Source organism: Argopecten irradians, chromosome 9, assembly GCF_041381155.1.
Source record: "Argopecten irradians isolate NY chromosome 9, Ai_NY, whole genome shotgun sequence".
NCBI lineage: Eukaryota > Metazoa > Mollusca > Bivalvia > Pectinida > Pectinidae > Argopecten > Argopecten irradians.
In genome coordinates this window covers 1,238,603-1,255,460 of record NC_091142.1, presented here as the reverse complement: position 1 = coordinate 1,255,460, position 16,858 = coordinate 1,238,603, and the positions used below count along the sequence as shown (strand labels likewise).

The window sequence follows — 16,858 nt, the reverse complement described above, 5'->3', positions numbered from 1 at the left end:
TCTCAGACTTGTTTTGAAAAAGAAATTGCAATTAAATAAAAAAAGTGAACTGTATTTTTATTGAGCTTTGATCAAAGGTGTAATTAAGCATTAAACTGTCTTCCTATGGCATCTATGATCTATATAGATGCCAGAGCTTTGCAGACAATCTTTGTAATGCGTGCTAGCGCATTATGTGATGATTGTCTGCAAAACTCTGCCATCTATATAGACCATAGATGCCAAAGGAAGATAGTTTAATGCTTATATTTACACTAACTAATTTTAGGGTCTCTGCATTAACATTGTTTAAGTTACACCAGGAAAACCATTTATCAACGACGATTTAATCCACAAGATGGAACAGCCATTTTGACGATGATCAGTTGACACGTCAACATTAGTGACATCACAATGGTCACGTTTTGGGAGTCATATACTTCACTTTGCCTTGATTAGTTGTAGAAGTAAAAAGTCTATGTAAGTATTTGCATTGATAAACTTTCTGGAGTGTTTGATAAAACATTTCATAACATAAAAGTTTTCAGAATCTTTAATATCAAAACAGGAAATAAGGAATACTAATAAGATTTACGCTATCAAAACAGGAAATAAGGAATACTAATAAGATTTACACTATCAAAACAGGAAATAAGGAATACTAATAAGATTTACACTATCAAAACAGGAAATAAGGAATACTAATAAGATTTACACTATCAAAACAGGAAATAAGGAATACTAAAGGAAATAAGGAATACTAATAAGATTTACACTATCAAAACAGGAAATAAGGAATACTAATAAGATTTACACTATCAAAACAGGAAATAAGGAATACTAATAAGATTTACACTATCAAAACGATATATTCTAGTAAATAAAAACACATCAAAATAGATGTTGAGTAACAAAGGTATGATAAATAGTTGAGTTGTTCTTATCCAGCTGAAGTCATGATCAACAGCAATGACATTCAGGGATGTCTACCAATTATTTCTATATATAGAAAAGTTTTACTAAACAGAACGGCACGCTATAACACTGTGAGGTATGGACACTAGTTCAGTAGTCATATTCGAATGGACACACCCACTGGACGGCTGCCTCACAAACTCCGAATCCGTCGCGCACCGAGTTGAGGATGACCCTGTTGAAGGACACGTAGACATCCTCATTTACACCATCAATGCTGGAGTCAGACTGGCCCCCTAAGGCATACAGACAGCGATGGCACACCTCTTCATCCAGGACCCCAAAGTTGGTTCTGAATCGGATGTGTTCGTTACTTATAAACACAGTAACCTGGTCAGGAAGCCCCGCCGTCAGAATATTCGGATAAGTTGTGGCCCAGGTAGAGTTTGACAGGCATTTATCTCCCTTGAAAAGGAAGAATGAATTGTTGATGCCAAAAAACTCGGCGTCGTTTTCCTGATGGTTGCTGTCACCACCTGTAATAAAAAAAATGGAAGAATTTTTTTCAACTTGTGTGATCATCAAGTTTGTAGCGTTAATGATATCACATTAAAGTGTACCACCAAATAGAAATGTAAATAAAAAATAAGTGAATATAAAACATACCTCACCATGCTATTTTTTTTTTAATTGGAAAACTTGAATTTGAGAAAAAAATCTGTAAAAAATGTAGGTTTCTGAAATATTTCTGCAGGTAAATAATTATTGTAGACCAAAGAGCTTTAGCAAACAATTTTGTGTAAAAAAAACCCCATTTTTTCTAAAACAAATTGTTCATTTCAAAACAAAAAAAGTGTGCCACCAACCGGACTCAAACACATAACCCCGGACTTTACTGGTTCACAGTTTTACCGACTTAGCTAAAGGGAAATTCCTCTAGAAGGCTATCTATCACTATTTACAATTAAAACCTGCTAACAATATTTTTTTATTTCAAGGGAGGTCACTCTCAAGTAACCGTGAGATTTGAACTCTTGTTGGTCTGAAATGTAACTGCATAACTCAGGCAGTGGTACACTTAACCTCAATAGTTTTAGGTCAAAGATATCTCAATCTAGTATGTATCTATATTACTATGTACTATCATATCTTGAGTATTACCACGGTTCTGTATATTTTTCGTGGTAATACTAACTTATTGTGATAACACTAATTACAACATTGTAACAATATGCTGAGAATGTTTGTTACTAAGTAATTGACAAGAAAGAGTTACCCTCTTATGACTGATGGTCAAGTAGCCAGGACGCAAACGCATATGTACCTATTCAATGAATGAATGTCAGCAATCATCGTAGCACACACAATACAAAATGCAAAGACACGGTCAGGTCGATTGAAAGCTGGCGATCCATCAGTTTTATGACGAAAGGTAGAAAAGAAGGTGTATTGTTAATGTACAAGTAATAGACATCTAAACAAGGTCAGCATTGAAGCATTGATAGGGCACCATCATAAAAAAGGAACAGGGGGAGACCTGCAGGCCAACTGATATCCCCTCTCAAACCCCCCTCTCAAACCCCCTCCCCAACCCCCTCCCTGCAGTTCAAATAGGAACTACTCACATCTTTGCTGTACAGGGATTGGTGCCACCAAGTTTCATTGAAATCCCTCCAGTAGTTTAGGAGAAGTCTGTGTAACCTGGATAATGTGAATCCCGTATAGCCTAGCTATACTATGTAGGTGTGTGGGGTGTATGGGGAGGGGGGTGTGAGGGTGTAGATGGGAGGGGGTTATAATGACAGATTTGATGAAGGGATCGACAAGTAGAATCAATGAACCATGAAAGACCACAGCACCTGGAAAAGATGGATTATTTAAGCATTGAACGTCTTTCAGTTGGCATTCATAGCAAATTAATGGCAGATTCCAGGAAGATTGCTAGCACTTCATTTTTGATTAGCCTCTGTCCAGTTGATATTCATATTGGCTATGAATGCCAACTGAAAGATGTGCAATGCTTATATTTAACATTTGGTTACAATTTTATGTTGACATACCAAGTGATTTTGCATCTATTCTATATGATCATTCATTATCGTCAAGGATGGAACAGTCATTGAACAGTCGTTTTTCATAATCGCTGGCATGACATTTGTGACTTCACAATAATAATGATGTCATAATAAGCAATTGAAGTTCATAGACTATATGACTGCAAACTGTGCTTGCAAGGTTACATGGTGGGACTGCAGTGAAAATGTCAACATAATAATGACATAACGTAGACTCACCCCATGCGTTGTTAGATATACTGTCTCCCATATTGAACAGGTAGCCATTTCGAAAATTACTGATTTTCATGTCGATTCTCAGCATCTTCCTGCCACAGTCTGGAGGCAACTGACATCCACAAGTGCTTTTTTCAAAATTTGCTTTGAAGACAATTTGACGGTTGCATTGCTCTTTTTCCTTTCTCTTCCCTTCTGTGGAATCTCCACTGTCCTCAATGACCTCTACTCCTTTTATAGGGAGTGGAGAGACAAACCTGCCATCCAAATCCCATTCCATGACACCGTCCACACAGCACGGCTCTTCCTTCTCTGGAAACAGGCATTGTGTCATACATTCTGACTGTATAGAATCTAAATAATTGTCCATTTCATAGATTTTATTCTTCATGAAACCTGAATTTATTTTCATGAGGTTGGTTTTTGTTAGCCATTGAAGCAAACTAGCTGAAAATGATCAGCTTCTCTTGGTCTTTCATTATTAAGATGTCGTACACTTGGATTTCTTCAGTAGTTGTTACCTTGAATGTAGGACAAGGTCGTTAAAGTACACAACTTTACTGGGCCTCTCAGTTGAAAAGAAATCATTTAAAGACTTTAGCCAATTTGATCTGTGCCCTTAAATGAAAGGTCAGGGTTATTTATTTGAACAAACTTGGTTACCCTTTAACTCAGCATGCTACATACCTAATATTTAAAAGAATTCATTTAAAGACTCCTGTAAATTTGAATGAATCATCAAGGCTATCTTGGAATCCCTCCATCCTAGTATACTGCAGCCCATTACCATGCCAATTGGCTACTTACTTATTGACAACAAGTCATTTGATAGTATTTACACATATTGGATTTGATTTTTTCACTGACTGATAATCAGACGCATAAATGACAAAAAAATAATATTTTAAAGATACTCCATTGCGACGAATGGTATTTTTTTCTCTTTCAAAAACAGGCGTAGATAAGTTAGTATTGTTCTTTATTATTTTATTTCATTACTTTGTTATTTTATATACATTTTGTGTTAATTAATGTACACATGATGGGTATTGTTTATGCTCTGTCGGCGGTGGAGCAACTTTAAATACATCTTACCTTACTACTATCAATATGCAGCTCCCCTTGTACAACAAACTATACATTTGTGAGCGGATTAACCAACCTTTACAAAATCAGACTACATTGCAGTATAGACGTCTCTATTCGATATTTATTGAGCAAGGTTGTTATCATTTTTGTAGGAAATAACCATCTTTAGTAGAATTGTACACGAACTTTAGGATTAAATGGCGTAGGTCGCTGATGGAACGCTTAGGTCGACAGGAACTTAATTTAAATCTGGTGACTATATTGTACTGTACAATTCTAAATCTTATACAAAATTGGAAGTTTTCAGTGTAAGTCGTGTAACCATTAACATATACTTACGAGATGGTTGAGCCAAACGTCCGTTGACTAACATTCCAAAGAAGACAAATTTCAGCAACAGTCCTAAAAAACACAGAATTATAGTAATTTTAGAAATAATTAATTAGTGATAAAGTATTTTAATACAAAATAACGTGACATGTATCTCTCACGCGCGGGCTATGAGATGGCTTGAATGGAAGCTTTAAGTACGTGGAGATATCGATGAGACTGGTTTATTTGTGTTTTTGGAATGACTTTAATTAGTGGATTTGTGCAGCCAAATTTTTTTTTGATAATACCTCAGGATATTGCTTTGGATGAATGAAAAATTAAGTCCCACCCAAATAATCGCCTATCTTTTAGCGCTATCGGTTGGTTTTGGTCGTGATTTACGGGTAGTGTCGACTACGGTTCAGAAAAAATGAGCTAGGTGGACACGTGGTCTTGTGATGTCAGAGTATTCCGCGGCTTCACAAGGTGAGCCTATATGTATAGCTAACATGTACACAGCATATATACGTATACGTTAGATCTGCAATTTGAGTTTTTCGAGTATATTGTTATTCTAGCTTTATGATGTAGATATTTTCAGTTTCAAAACATTCAATTTACACCACTTAAAAAATTCAGACAAGCATATATCTAACTTTAGATTAGATAATCAGTCCAATTTGAAAATGATGTTCGGATCAGTCTGGACTGAGATTTAGATAGCATATGATGTAAATTTCAGTGTAATAAAAAACAGTAAATGTAACACTATCTTTTTACGGGTGAAATCCCAAAATTTAGCATGAATATATCTAGAATCCCTGTTTTTATTTCAAACTTCTGCTATAACGATGCAAACACGGCACAGTTTTTGAGTAAAAATAAAATGTGGACGGTTATCAGTTATGTGATATTGGAGTAACAGTACCGAACTTATACCGAAAATAATATGTATATCTATATTGTTGCCTTTGAAACTTTATCCATAACGTTTACTAAAAAGCAGAAATACATCAATGGTATTTCTGACATATGTTCCTAAATCACAGTTTAAATTAAGTGTAGATTTAAATTCATTATTTCAAAATTATACTAAATCCTTAAAATAGTGTATTCATTGTCGACTGTTTTGTAAATCTTACCGAGATTTAATAGTATGATATATGAACATTTATCGTATAATCCAAAAAGTAACCACATATTGTGTTCAAAAGAAAATTGAAATTACTTGTATACAGGCATTATAAATAGATATAATATCTTGTAACTTTTTAAAATATACTAAGTGATATTTAAATAAGCATATTTAGTGTGATAATGTTTGAGCTGAGGAAATACTCTATGGAGTGCAGAAGGATAACGAATTTCAATCCTTTTGGCCATAATCATTTATAAATATATATAACCGTGGGTTGAAAATTCGTTTAAAAGCTGTGTGTGTGTTTTGTGGATTGACATTCGTACCAAGGTACATACCGTACTAATGAAAAATGCAAAACAATGAATTTTTCATGTTTTAGTTTCTTGCGAATCACGAAAAATACCAGTTACGTAATTTAAAAGCCATAAAGGTCACAGTACAGGTACACAATACACTAAGCTTTACTTGTAAGCTTGTCCTGTCCATATATATACATAAATATTTACATCCCTCGATACACTTATATAATGGCACAACGAATTATTGTTACGGTCTTAATGGCCAGATTCAAGCTTTGGACTAAAAAATCCTCCTGGGACGCGGTTTTAGCTCCAAACTCGGGATATATTTTTTGTAGTAAAAACGTAGTAAAAAGGGTCAAGTGCTTATACCTCATTCATACCATTGGCCGGAATGATCACGTGATTGTTTGTTTACTTCCAAATATGGTGATAGTGTGCTTGCCATTTCTTCGGAAAAATTGATTTATATCAAAATATTTAGACTCCAAAATGGTATTAATATTGCAAGCATATCATTTTGACTAGCACATATGTACAGTTTTAGTATAAACAATGAACTGAAATGAGCTATAAAACTGCCATTTCCACGTCTTGTAAATAAATAATATAATGCGAAATGACCAATTCAATACATAATGTAGGTCTAACCGTCTAATCTAGGATCAGCGAAGATCGGCTACTCCCGGCTAAATTCGTAGAATTCAAAATTTATATTTATATATATAATTACATGCTTCATACATATAACACAGAGACAATAAGATATTAATCAAAAGGCCAAATTATTTATACTAAATTCCAGATCAGAGAAATCACTATATTTGGAAGACAAATCATGTGATCAGTAGTCACCCAGATTACAATTCCATATTTATTTCGGCCAATGGCATGAATGAGATATAACACGTGACTTGTTTCACTACGTTTGACTGCAAAGAACACTTGTTTTGTACCATTATGGGGAAAATCCCCCACGGATCGTGGTTTCATTTCCACCATTTGAAATTGCAAATTCATTCCAAACAAATGGTTAAGCTTCCGCGTAGCCCACTTAGCTTTTTGGGAATCTAATACACGTACTTGTACACATACTAAGGAAAACGATGTGCATGCACGGACTTAAATCATAAAACCACATTTGTTTCATGTCCTTGGCATTGCAGTCCTTACAAAGAAATGAGTCAACGTCGTTCTTCAAAGAGTATTAAGGTAATGAAATACAAGTAAAAACACATAACGTCAGCTGATGAAGCATGTGTAGTATGGAAGAGAAATTTATCTGTCTTAAGACAGAATCAATCAGTACTTCATTCCACATAGGACATAGTGATATGAAATCTTTAGTAAACGTTTCAGTCATGATTTGCGTGCTCCTGTGTTTTGGCTGAGGTGACCAAGATTGCATTTGACGGTCTGAGAATAGCAGTTTCATAGAAATTTAACTGTCGAAAACAGATATATCTAGATTTGCTGAGTCATCTCGTTTTTCCCAGTCGACACCAAAATAAATCTTGTATTGTAAGTTAGTGACCGTGTATTCTGTTTTTCCAGCAACTTTTAAATAAAGAAATGCGTTCACTAAACCGAATGAGTGTACACCTTTTTACTACCGTGAGAAAGCGACGTCATTCCGGTGATTGTGACGTCACTGTTTGGCGGGACTGATTGCCGTTTCATTCACTCCTACTAAAAGTGATGTTACTGGAATGTTCGGGATCAAATCATCAAATTTAGAAAAAGAAATTTAGAAATTGAATTAAGCGAAAGAAATTAAACATTTATTTACTGACATCGTAATATTTTCCTATTGCGACAATTACAGGAAATTCTAATTGTCCGGTATCGAGTGCTGTGACCTTCCAAATATGGCAACAGTAAATATTTGCATCAGGGAAATAGGGACACAAAAAGTCGATTTTTCAAAAAAAGACCTTCCAAATATGGCTACAGTAAATATTTGCATCAGGGAAATAGGGACACAAAAAGTCGATTATTCAAAAAGGAAGTAAGTTTCACTACATTAATTTTGCTGGATCACTTAAAAAATCGTTCTGATTTCAGAACAATTAGAATTATGAAAATACCTCTTACAGTATTTTTATTATTATATATAATGTAAGTTAATTATTAATTTTTTTCTTATTTCTTCCACTTCTTCCGCTTTGCGGATTTCCACAGCTTTTCTCAGAAACTACTTGGCCGATTATCACGAAACTTCACAAACATACTCATTTGGGTGCTCATTGTGCATAAAGGTTTTTTCTCCAATCGGAAGTCCAAGATGGCACCCAGAGTCCATTTTCCGGTTTTGAGATTTTGAAGTTGGATTTCGATGAAAATTAGTATATGCATTTTGGGACACACAATAACATGGCAGCCTTTCGAAAAGCTCAGTTGCCATGGCAACGAAATAAAGGCCTCTGATCGGTCAGAAATTAAGATATTGTCAGAATAAGCTTAAAATTGGTACACGGGATTGTGAGGTATGCTTATCGACATGGCAACAGTTTTGAAAAGCTGTGTTGTCATGGTTACCTAATGGAGGCCTCTGATTGGTTAAAATTTACATTTTGTCCGATTAAGCTGAAAAACAGTACACGGGGGTTAAAGGGTATGCCGAATAACTTGGCAGCGTTTTCTAAAAATTGAGTTGCCATGGTAACGAAATAAAGGCCTCTGATTGGTCGAAATTTAGAAGTTGTCAGAATAAGCTGAAAATTGGTACATGGGGGTTTTGAGGTATGCTTATCAACATGGAATCAGTTTTGAAAAGCTGTGCTGTCATAGTTACCTAATGGAGGCATCTGGTTGGTTGACATTTAGATTTTATAAGATTAAGCTGAACACAATGGTTATGATGATGAACAACATCATTTTTTAAAAGCTGTGTTGCTAAGCTCTTTTACCATCGTAACGAAATGTATGAGAAGGATTGCTCAAAATTTTAAAGCTTACAGATTGAGCTGAATATCAGGAAGATCAAGCTGCTATATTTGAAAAGATTTGCTCTGACAGCCATCGAAAGTTTTCATTGCCACAAACACTTATTTGTTCATATATCACACAACCTGATCTTAGTGATCGTTTCCTACTGCACAGTTCGTTTGGGGGACATCTGTAATGGTCTAATATTTTTATCTTCAAGCTCAAACTTTTCAATGGTGATAATGGTGTACAGTCAGTAACTTTTGTAACTGACGAAAAATTCTGAATCGTCTGCTTTTGTTTTTGATAGAGAAAAAAAAATTACCATTTGTCAGCGGTGGATCATCTTTACTGCCAGTAAATGGGAGCATATAAAATTGACATTGAGAGCTTTTTGTGTGAAATCGTGAAATTTAACATTTAATCTATTAATTTTACGATTTCAGGATAGAAATTATCTGCCATCTTTTAATGGAGGCTGATGCGACAGGACCAGAATCTAAAAATAGGAAAAACGAAAAATTTCTTAGGACGTCTTCCATCCAACGGGAACCAAATTAGCAGTCAGTAGGAAATGTGTTGTCTGTGGGCCTGGTGACATGGAGCTGTATAGAGCACGACATTAGGGACGTCCTGCTCCAAGACGCATTTGAAGGGAAACCACTTTCCAGTGGAAACAGTGGTGTGTTCCATTATGTTTTTAAACTTGTTTCAATTATATCAAACTAAGGCATAGTTTGTGTTAGTTTACAGAAGGCTTAGAGTAGACATTGATTGTGAAACATTGATCAATTGAAGATTACATGTTGTGCCAGATCTCAAAGTCCATGTATATATTTGACAATTACTTGAAACGTCATCTAATAAAGTTGTTTTAAAATTATAATTGAAATTATAATCTTAACTTTTCCACTTTGTGGAAAATCCTTCAAAACGAATTATCTCCCTTGATTGAAATAATATTACAAACCATGTATATTTGCTATGATATGAAGTTGGTTTTTTTTCGTTTTTTTCTTTTTTGATTAAAAATTGAAAACAGATTAGATATATTAATCAAATATGTTGACGAATTGAATTTCAAAAAAAAAAAATAATAATAATATATATATACAAAACATTCATGATTGTAATTTTATTGTTATTGTTTTTGTACTTGCTGTAAAGTGAGAAAAACCATGTTGTGGAGAGTTTGTTAGAATTTGAATTGTTTACAAATGGATGAGAGTTGAGAATGAGCAGAAGGCAATAAGGATATATATGTCTAACAGTCACCTGAATTCCAATATGCACAGTTATAAATAGTGTTTTGCTTTTAAACAAAATATGTCTCAGCCCTGTGTATATTAGCACATATGTCAAGATCCATTGATTTGAACAAACTTTGTGTCCCTTCATACCAGCATGCTATGACCCAATATCATGTCCATGTATGAGGTTCTTGGTTATTATAGTCCAGTAAAAATATGAAAAATAGAAGCCTAACCTCCAAATAATTGCAACAGAATTTGTTTTCTGCTTTTTGGGTTGAATGATCTTAGTATTTTACCATGAAAAAAGTCGCCAAAAATCACATGTTCGGAAATTCGTTTTTTGAACACCCGAAAAATAAGAAAATATAAAGAAATCACACTTTTATCTGCTATTTTTGCAATAAATAATAATAATTATGAAATCGGGTGTATAGTAAAAAAAACTTTAGGTAAGAACAAATGAGTTGAAATGATTCAATAATTTCAGTCAATCCAAGAAATAAATAAGGATGAAAACGGCTCAAAAGCTTTGAATTTAGCTAGCAATAAAGTTTTTGTTCTTTTTAAATGCAAACATTTATAAAATCTTACCCTGAACAATGTCAGTTAATGTCTTAAAGGAATGCCTTTTCTTTTATATTAAAGCATAATCGATGATACATTAGCTAGAAAAAACTAAATATTAACCCGTTATGTTGACTGATCTTTCCAATTTGAAGTGCTTTTATACTTATACTTTTGTACTTACTAGATTTTTGGCATAACTCCAATTTTGGTAGTTAATATTTCGGAAAATAAAAAGCAAATGCCTCCAAATATGTTATATCCTTTTTTGCATATTTTGTACTTGTATTTTGATCATTTATTGTAAAAACGGTATAAATATGCACATCTTATTTTGTATTAAAAACATCCTATTACGTAAATTTGGCTGAATACCAAAATAAGTCATCTGCAATACAAAAATCTTAATTATTTTTAATATGCTTTATTCGTTTGTCACAAAATTTAGCCAAAATTTTCAACCTCACGTCTTTTATTTTTGGGAATATCTTGATATAGTTGTGAATTGTTTATAGTTGTTTAGGTGAGTATAGAATCTGAATTAATAACTATCTAAACACTTGAGACGGTACTTACTGAATCATTCTTGAATAAAAAAAGACATATTATTCAATTTGGACTTCAACATATCCTTGGAAAAGGGAAAAAGACCAACCTAGAGCAACCATGTTATCTCAGGTAGTGAAAGTAAAATGTTATACTTTTAAAGCATCTAATCAACAAGTTTTTAATTTAAAAGGATTCCACCAAAAGAGTATGCATGGTATTGTTGATAATAACAATTTTTATCTTAACAATCCAACAAAAGCATATTTGGCTGTAACAACGACATAATTATGCAATTTTCATGCTGTCATACTTTTCCCGGTGTTGATTTCAACTTGGTTTTTGGCAATCTGTGCTGTCCTTATAACGTTCTTGTCATACATTAATTTTCTTGTATCTCATGATAACTATGTAAGTTTATAATTGGCTTCAAAGTTGGCAAATTATGCCAATATCCCTGGTTTTCTGGCTTTTTGGGGGTCAAGAAAAACACTCCCAAATTTTAACTTGTGACGACATTTTTTCTTGTATAAAACAAATTCAGATCTGTATGAAAAACAAAGAAAAAATTCTGTTGCAATTATTTTGGGTAACACCCTATCTTTACTGGACTATAAGAAGATTGTAAATTGTTTACAACAGACACTGGATGATGCCGGCCAAAAGACAATTGCAAAAGGTCACTTTAGACTTCACTCCCACATGGGGGAGATTAATTCAAAACACTACCTTTATATACTTTATATACTTTTTTTTCATAAATCATTCCATATAATCCTTGTACACATCCACATCTATAGACAGTGGCGACGCTGACAGGACAATAATGAATATGCAAAAGGGTCGAGATTTTGGTCTTTGGGGGTTCGGGGACAATTTAGTCTAGTTCATGTTTGAACATTACGTGATTGAACGTTTTAGGAAATGTGCCGCAAAGCGGCAAAATTTTCTAAAATGAAGTAAGAAAAATGTGTAGGAGGACTCTTTTTCTTCCTACATCCCTGCATTTGCACATTAAAGTTTAATGGACATAGTACCCATTACTGAATGATATAAAACCATGCCAATAACAGATGGATCTTTTCTCTATTTCTGTAATTCTTTAACTTTTTCTTTTCCTCTTGAAAATATTTTATAAGATGAAAAAACTAAATATGAAGTCTATATAGCGGTAATAAAAAAACATAGCCACCTGTCAGCCATGTTTTTTTCTGATTGGTCACCTGAGTTCGGATACAGAATGAAACACATACTCTGTATTTCCCAGAAATCTAAGTGATTGATTGGAAAGGATATGGAAAATAAACAATGATATGATGTTTCCCCAGAAATCTAAGTGGGCTACGCGAAAACTTAATCATTAGTTCGAAAAGGATATGGAAAATAAACAATGATATGATAGTATTGCTTAGCAATTTCAAATGGTGAAAATGAAACCACGATCCGTGGGGGATTTTCCCCATAATGGTACAAAACACGTGTTCTTTGTAGTCAAACGTAGTGAAACAAGTCACGTGCCTATACCTCATTCATGCCATTGGCCGAATTAAATATAAAATTGTATTCTGGGTAAATACTGATGACATGATTTGTGTTTACTTCCAAATATAGTGATTTCTCTGACCTGGTATTTAGTTTATATGATTTTGCCTTTTGACGAATATCTTATTGTCTCTGTGTTATATGCATCTGTTCTGAAAACTAAAGCAGGTAATTATATATATAAATATTACGAATTTAGCCGGGAGTAGCCGATCTTCTCTGATCCGATAAGACGGTTAGACCTATTTAATTAGTCAATTCGCATGGGTCAATTATCATTTATTTACAAAACGTGAAAATGGCAGTTTTATAACTCATTTCAGTTCATTATTCATAGTAAAACAGTTCACATGTGCAAGTCAAAATTAATACCATTTTTTTGGGGAGTCTAATTATTTTCAATCAAACCAATTTTTCCAAAGAAATGATAAGCAAGCAAACTATCACCATATTTGGAAGTAAACACAAAATTACGTGATCACTAGTTACCCATAATACAATTGTATATTCCGACCAATGGCATGAATGAGATTGTAAGCACGTGACTTGTTTTACTACGTTTGACTACAAAGATTGCGTGTTTTTACTACAAAAAACTTGATGCAGATGTGTTCAAAGTTTGGAATTAAAACCGCCCCCGGGAGGATTTTTAGCCCAAAGCTGGAATTTGGCCATTAATACCATAACAAAAAATCGTTGTGCCTTTATATACATGTAAGGGTATCGAGGGATGTAAATATTTATGTATATATATGGACAGGGCAAGCTAACAAGTACAGCTGGTTTCCCAATGTGTATTGTGTAACTGTACTGTGACCTTTATGGCTTTTAAATTACGTAACTGGTATTTTTCGTGGTATGCAAGAAAATATAATATGAAACATTCTTTTAATATAGTATAGTACGGTATATACTACATGGACTTGGTTCGAATGCCCATCAACAAATATTCGTTGCGCCTTTATATACATGTAAGTGTATCGAGGGATGTAAATATTTATGTATATATATGGACAGGGCAAGCTAACAAGAAAACCTGGTTTTTGTACCTGTACTGTGACCTTTATGGCTTTTAAATTACGTTACTGGAATTTTTCGTGATTTGCAAGAAACTAAAACATGAAAAAAAATCCTTGTTTTTCATTTTTCATTCATTCTTTTAATATAGTATAGTACTATATGGACTTGGTACGAATGCAAATCCACAAAAACACACACACAGCTTTAAACGAATTTTCAACCCACGTTTATTTATATCAGTAAATAATTATGGCATAGAGGACGGAAATACACTCTAACTTCCTCAGCTTGAATCTGGCCATTAATACCATAAAAAAAAATCGTTGTGCCTTTATATACATGTAAGGGTATCGAGGGATGTAAATATTTATGTATATATATGGACAGGGCAAGCTAACAAGTACAGCTGGTTTCCCAATGTGTATTGTGTAACTGTACTGTGACCTTTATGGCTTTTAAATTACGTAACTGGTATTTTTCGTGATATACAAGAAAATATAATATGAAACATTCTTTTAATATAGTATAGTACGGTATATACTACATGGACTTGGTTCGAATGCCCATCCACAAAACACAAACACATCTTTTAAACAAATTTTCAACCCACGTTTATATATATCAGTAAATAATTATGGCATAGAGGACGGAAATACACTCTAACTTCCTCAGCTCGGACTAACAGCTACGTACACGCAGGCTATACAGCTGCATGCCGGGATGTGCAAGATCACAATTTTTAATTTTGAAATGAATAAATAAAAACCTGAATTAACAAAATCAACGTCGATCGACACAATGCGTCATGAAAGAGTGGTCTTTGATTTCCACTTTCAAGATCAGATGTCGACATCTTTTAGTTGAGATGTCGACATCAATACCTGACAAGTCGGTATCACACCCGAGCATAAACACGATTAATCACCGAATTACCGACTTTCTACATAATTATCTTGGAATCATTACGTGGGCATGTATATGTGGTTAGTCGACATATTATTGAGTTTATGTCGACATCTTCTATAATAAAGTCGTAAGTCGGCTAATCGATGGCAGAAATATGCCACCATATTATATGTAAGGGGATTTTTTTTTATTTTTTTTTTTATTTTACGTGCTAACGTAATAAGTATTACGTGAGGACGTAGTAAGTTTTACGTGAGCACGTAAAAGATAAACATATTGTTCACCTTACATGATAAAAAAAAAAAAATTGTCTTAAAATATTTTTTACCATATATAAAAGATATTTAAACTGTTTTACGTGAGCACGAAAAACAAAAAATATTTTTCACCCTACATATATATATTTTTTTTGTCTTACAATAAACAAAATATTTTCGTGTCACTTCTGTGCCGCCGTCATTTGCTATTCCGAGGTCCATGACAGATATGTACAACTGATGAGGAAGGTTCGAAAGCTGCAGGTCGATAAATACAATTGGAAATTTTACTATTGACAAATGATGAGCATGATTTCATCGGAAATCTCTAAATATTTACCATAGCAGCTCTCAATGTATAACCAAACACCAAACAAAGTGGATAACCAAACAAAATGTAAAACCCCAACCCTAACCCTAACAAAGGTTAACTCATTAATGGTATATTTTAAATATCAGATAAGAAACTCTTTAAAGGACTTCATCACTGGCTTTCCAAGGGAGTTATTAGGGAAGATAAAGTCAGTTAGGAAGAAGAGAGCAGATAAAATCCTATATGTAGCCGTCTTTAACGATTATGCAATAGGGGCAGCAGGTACAATTCTAACGCCTTACCTGCAGGGCAAATTATATAGAAATCATTTAAGCATTGATGTTAACTATTTTTCACGAAAGTTTGCAAACAATTTGATATTCATAACCCGATAAAATTAAAAAATAGTGACATCAATACTTATAATTAATTTTATACTCTATTTGATCAAATGAAGTATGTTTAAATGTAAGATTGTAAGAGTGGATTCTTTTTCCGAATCAATACGCAACGTCAATGTTTCTATTGTGACGTCACGATAACGTCTGGGTTTCGCAAGTATTATTAACATTGCAAGCAAATTAGTTTGACTTGCACATATGTAATTATTTGCAAATGGCTTTTAACTCTACTTTTGATAGTAAATTTTATTTGAAGTTCATTTAAATAATTAAAACCATCAGAATATTTTATGGCAGATACAACTGGTCGCCCAAAGTTCTGTCATTAAAATGTTTATCTTAACTCTCGTTAGTTAGTTTTCAAAAAGAACAGCAGTCACAAAATGAGTCACATCCTCGATACTCCAGGGGTTACTATCACTGACGTTATACCACAGTGGAATCCCTGGAATATCAAGGATGACCTCTATATAATGTGTAAACTTACCAAACATGATATCACGCTGTTTTTCCACTCTTTTACAAAATATGATTCTAGAATTCTCGGCCCTCTTGACAAATTATTGGTGCAGTTTATAAATATTTATACGTTGTTAAAAACACTTGTGATTGGTCAGCTTCCAAAACCAATCACTACACCGCATGATTTAAAGATATTTTTATTACAAAAACTATATATTATATATCATAATTATATATATCATATCTCTATAGCATCTCACTTAATTGAAATACATATGACATCCAAACTAATTTAAGGTTTGCATTCATTATGATCTGTAACGTAGGATTATACTTAATGTGCATTAAAGTGGGCTCCTGCTGTTTCCGCCTGGCGACATTGGTGACACATACATAACTGATAACAGTTAATTAAGGTTCATATAATGTATGTAAGTGTCCATTTCAGACATTTAGGGATCTTGATTGGCTCTGTTCCCTAGCCAATACGAGAAGGCGACATGACAACATCCGGGGTCACATTCTGATAACCTTTACACTCACTTTACTCAAATTTAAATGCGTTTTTTCTCCGTCTGCAAATAAAGCTGCTGAAAACGGCATTTCGCACATTTCTCTGGGGTCTCTCGTGTTAAATCTT

At 33.7% G+C, this 16,858-nt stretch overlaps 1 protein-coding gene across 2 annotated transcripts; it reads right to left on the bottom strand.

Annotated features, from left to right (window-relative positions):
• Positions 1-41: 41 nt before the first annotated feature.
• On the bottom strand, positions 42-16,607 carry LOC138331059 (uncharacterized). Of its 2 annotated transcripts, none has more exons than XM_069278516.1 (4): positions 16,553-16,607; positions 4,614-4,676; positions 3,189-3,497; positions 42-1,430 (listed from the first exon to the last, which is right to left on the bottom strand). In XM_069278516.1, the coding sequence occupies exons 2-4, from the start codon at positions 4,645-4,647 to the stop codon at positions 1,045-1,047; spliced, it is 729 nt and encodes a 242-aa protein (XP_069134617.1). In that variant the 5' UTR covers positions 4,648-4,676; positions 16,553-16,607; the 3' UTR covers positions 42-1,044. The 2 variants fall into 2 exon arrangements, with proteins under 2 accessions (XP_069134617.1, XP_069134616.1); XM_069278515.1 differs by lacking the exon at positions 16,553-16,607 and adding an exon at positions 16,244-16,438.
• Positions 16,608-16,858: the final 251 nt, after the last annotated feature.

Bases quoted from the DNA above. Each gene is read 5' to 3' on its own strand.
- LOC138331059 (XM_069278515.1), bottom strand. The intron at 3,498-4,613 runs GTAAGTATATGT...GCCTGTTTCCAG, and splicing joins ACGTTTGGCTCAACCATCTC to AGAAGGAAGAGCCGTGCTGT. The intron at 1,431-3,188 runs GTGAGTCTACGT...TTTTTATTACAG, and splicing joins TATATCTAACAACGCATGGG to GTGGTGACAGCAACCATCAG.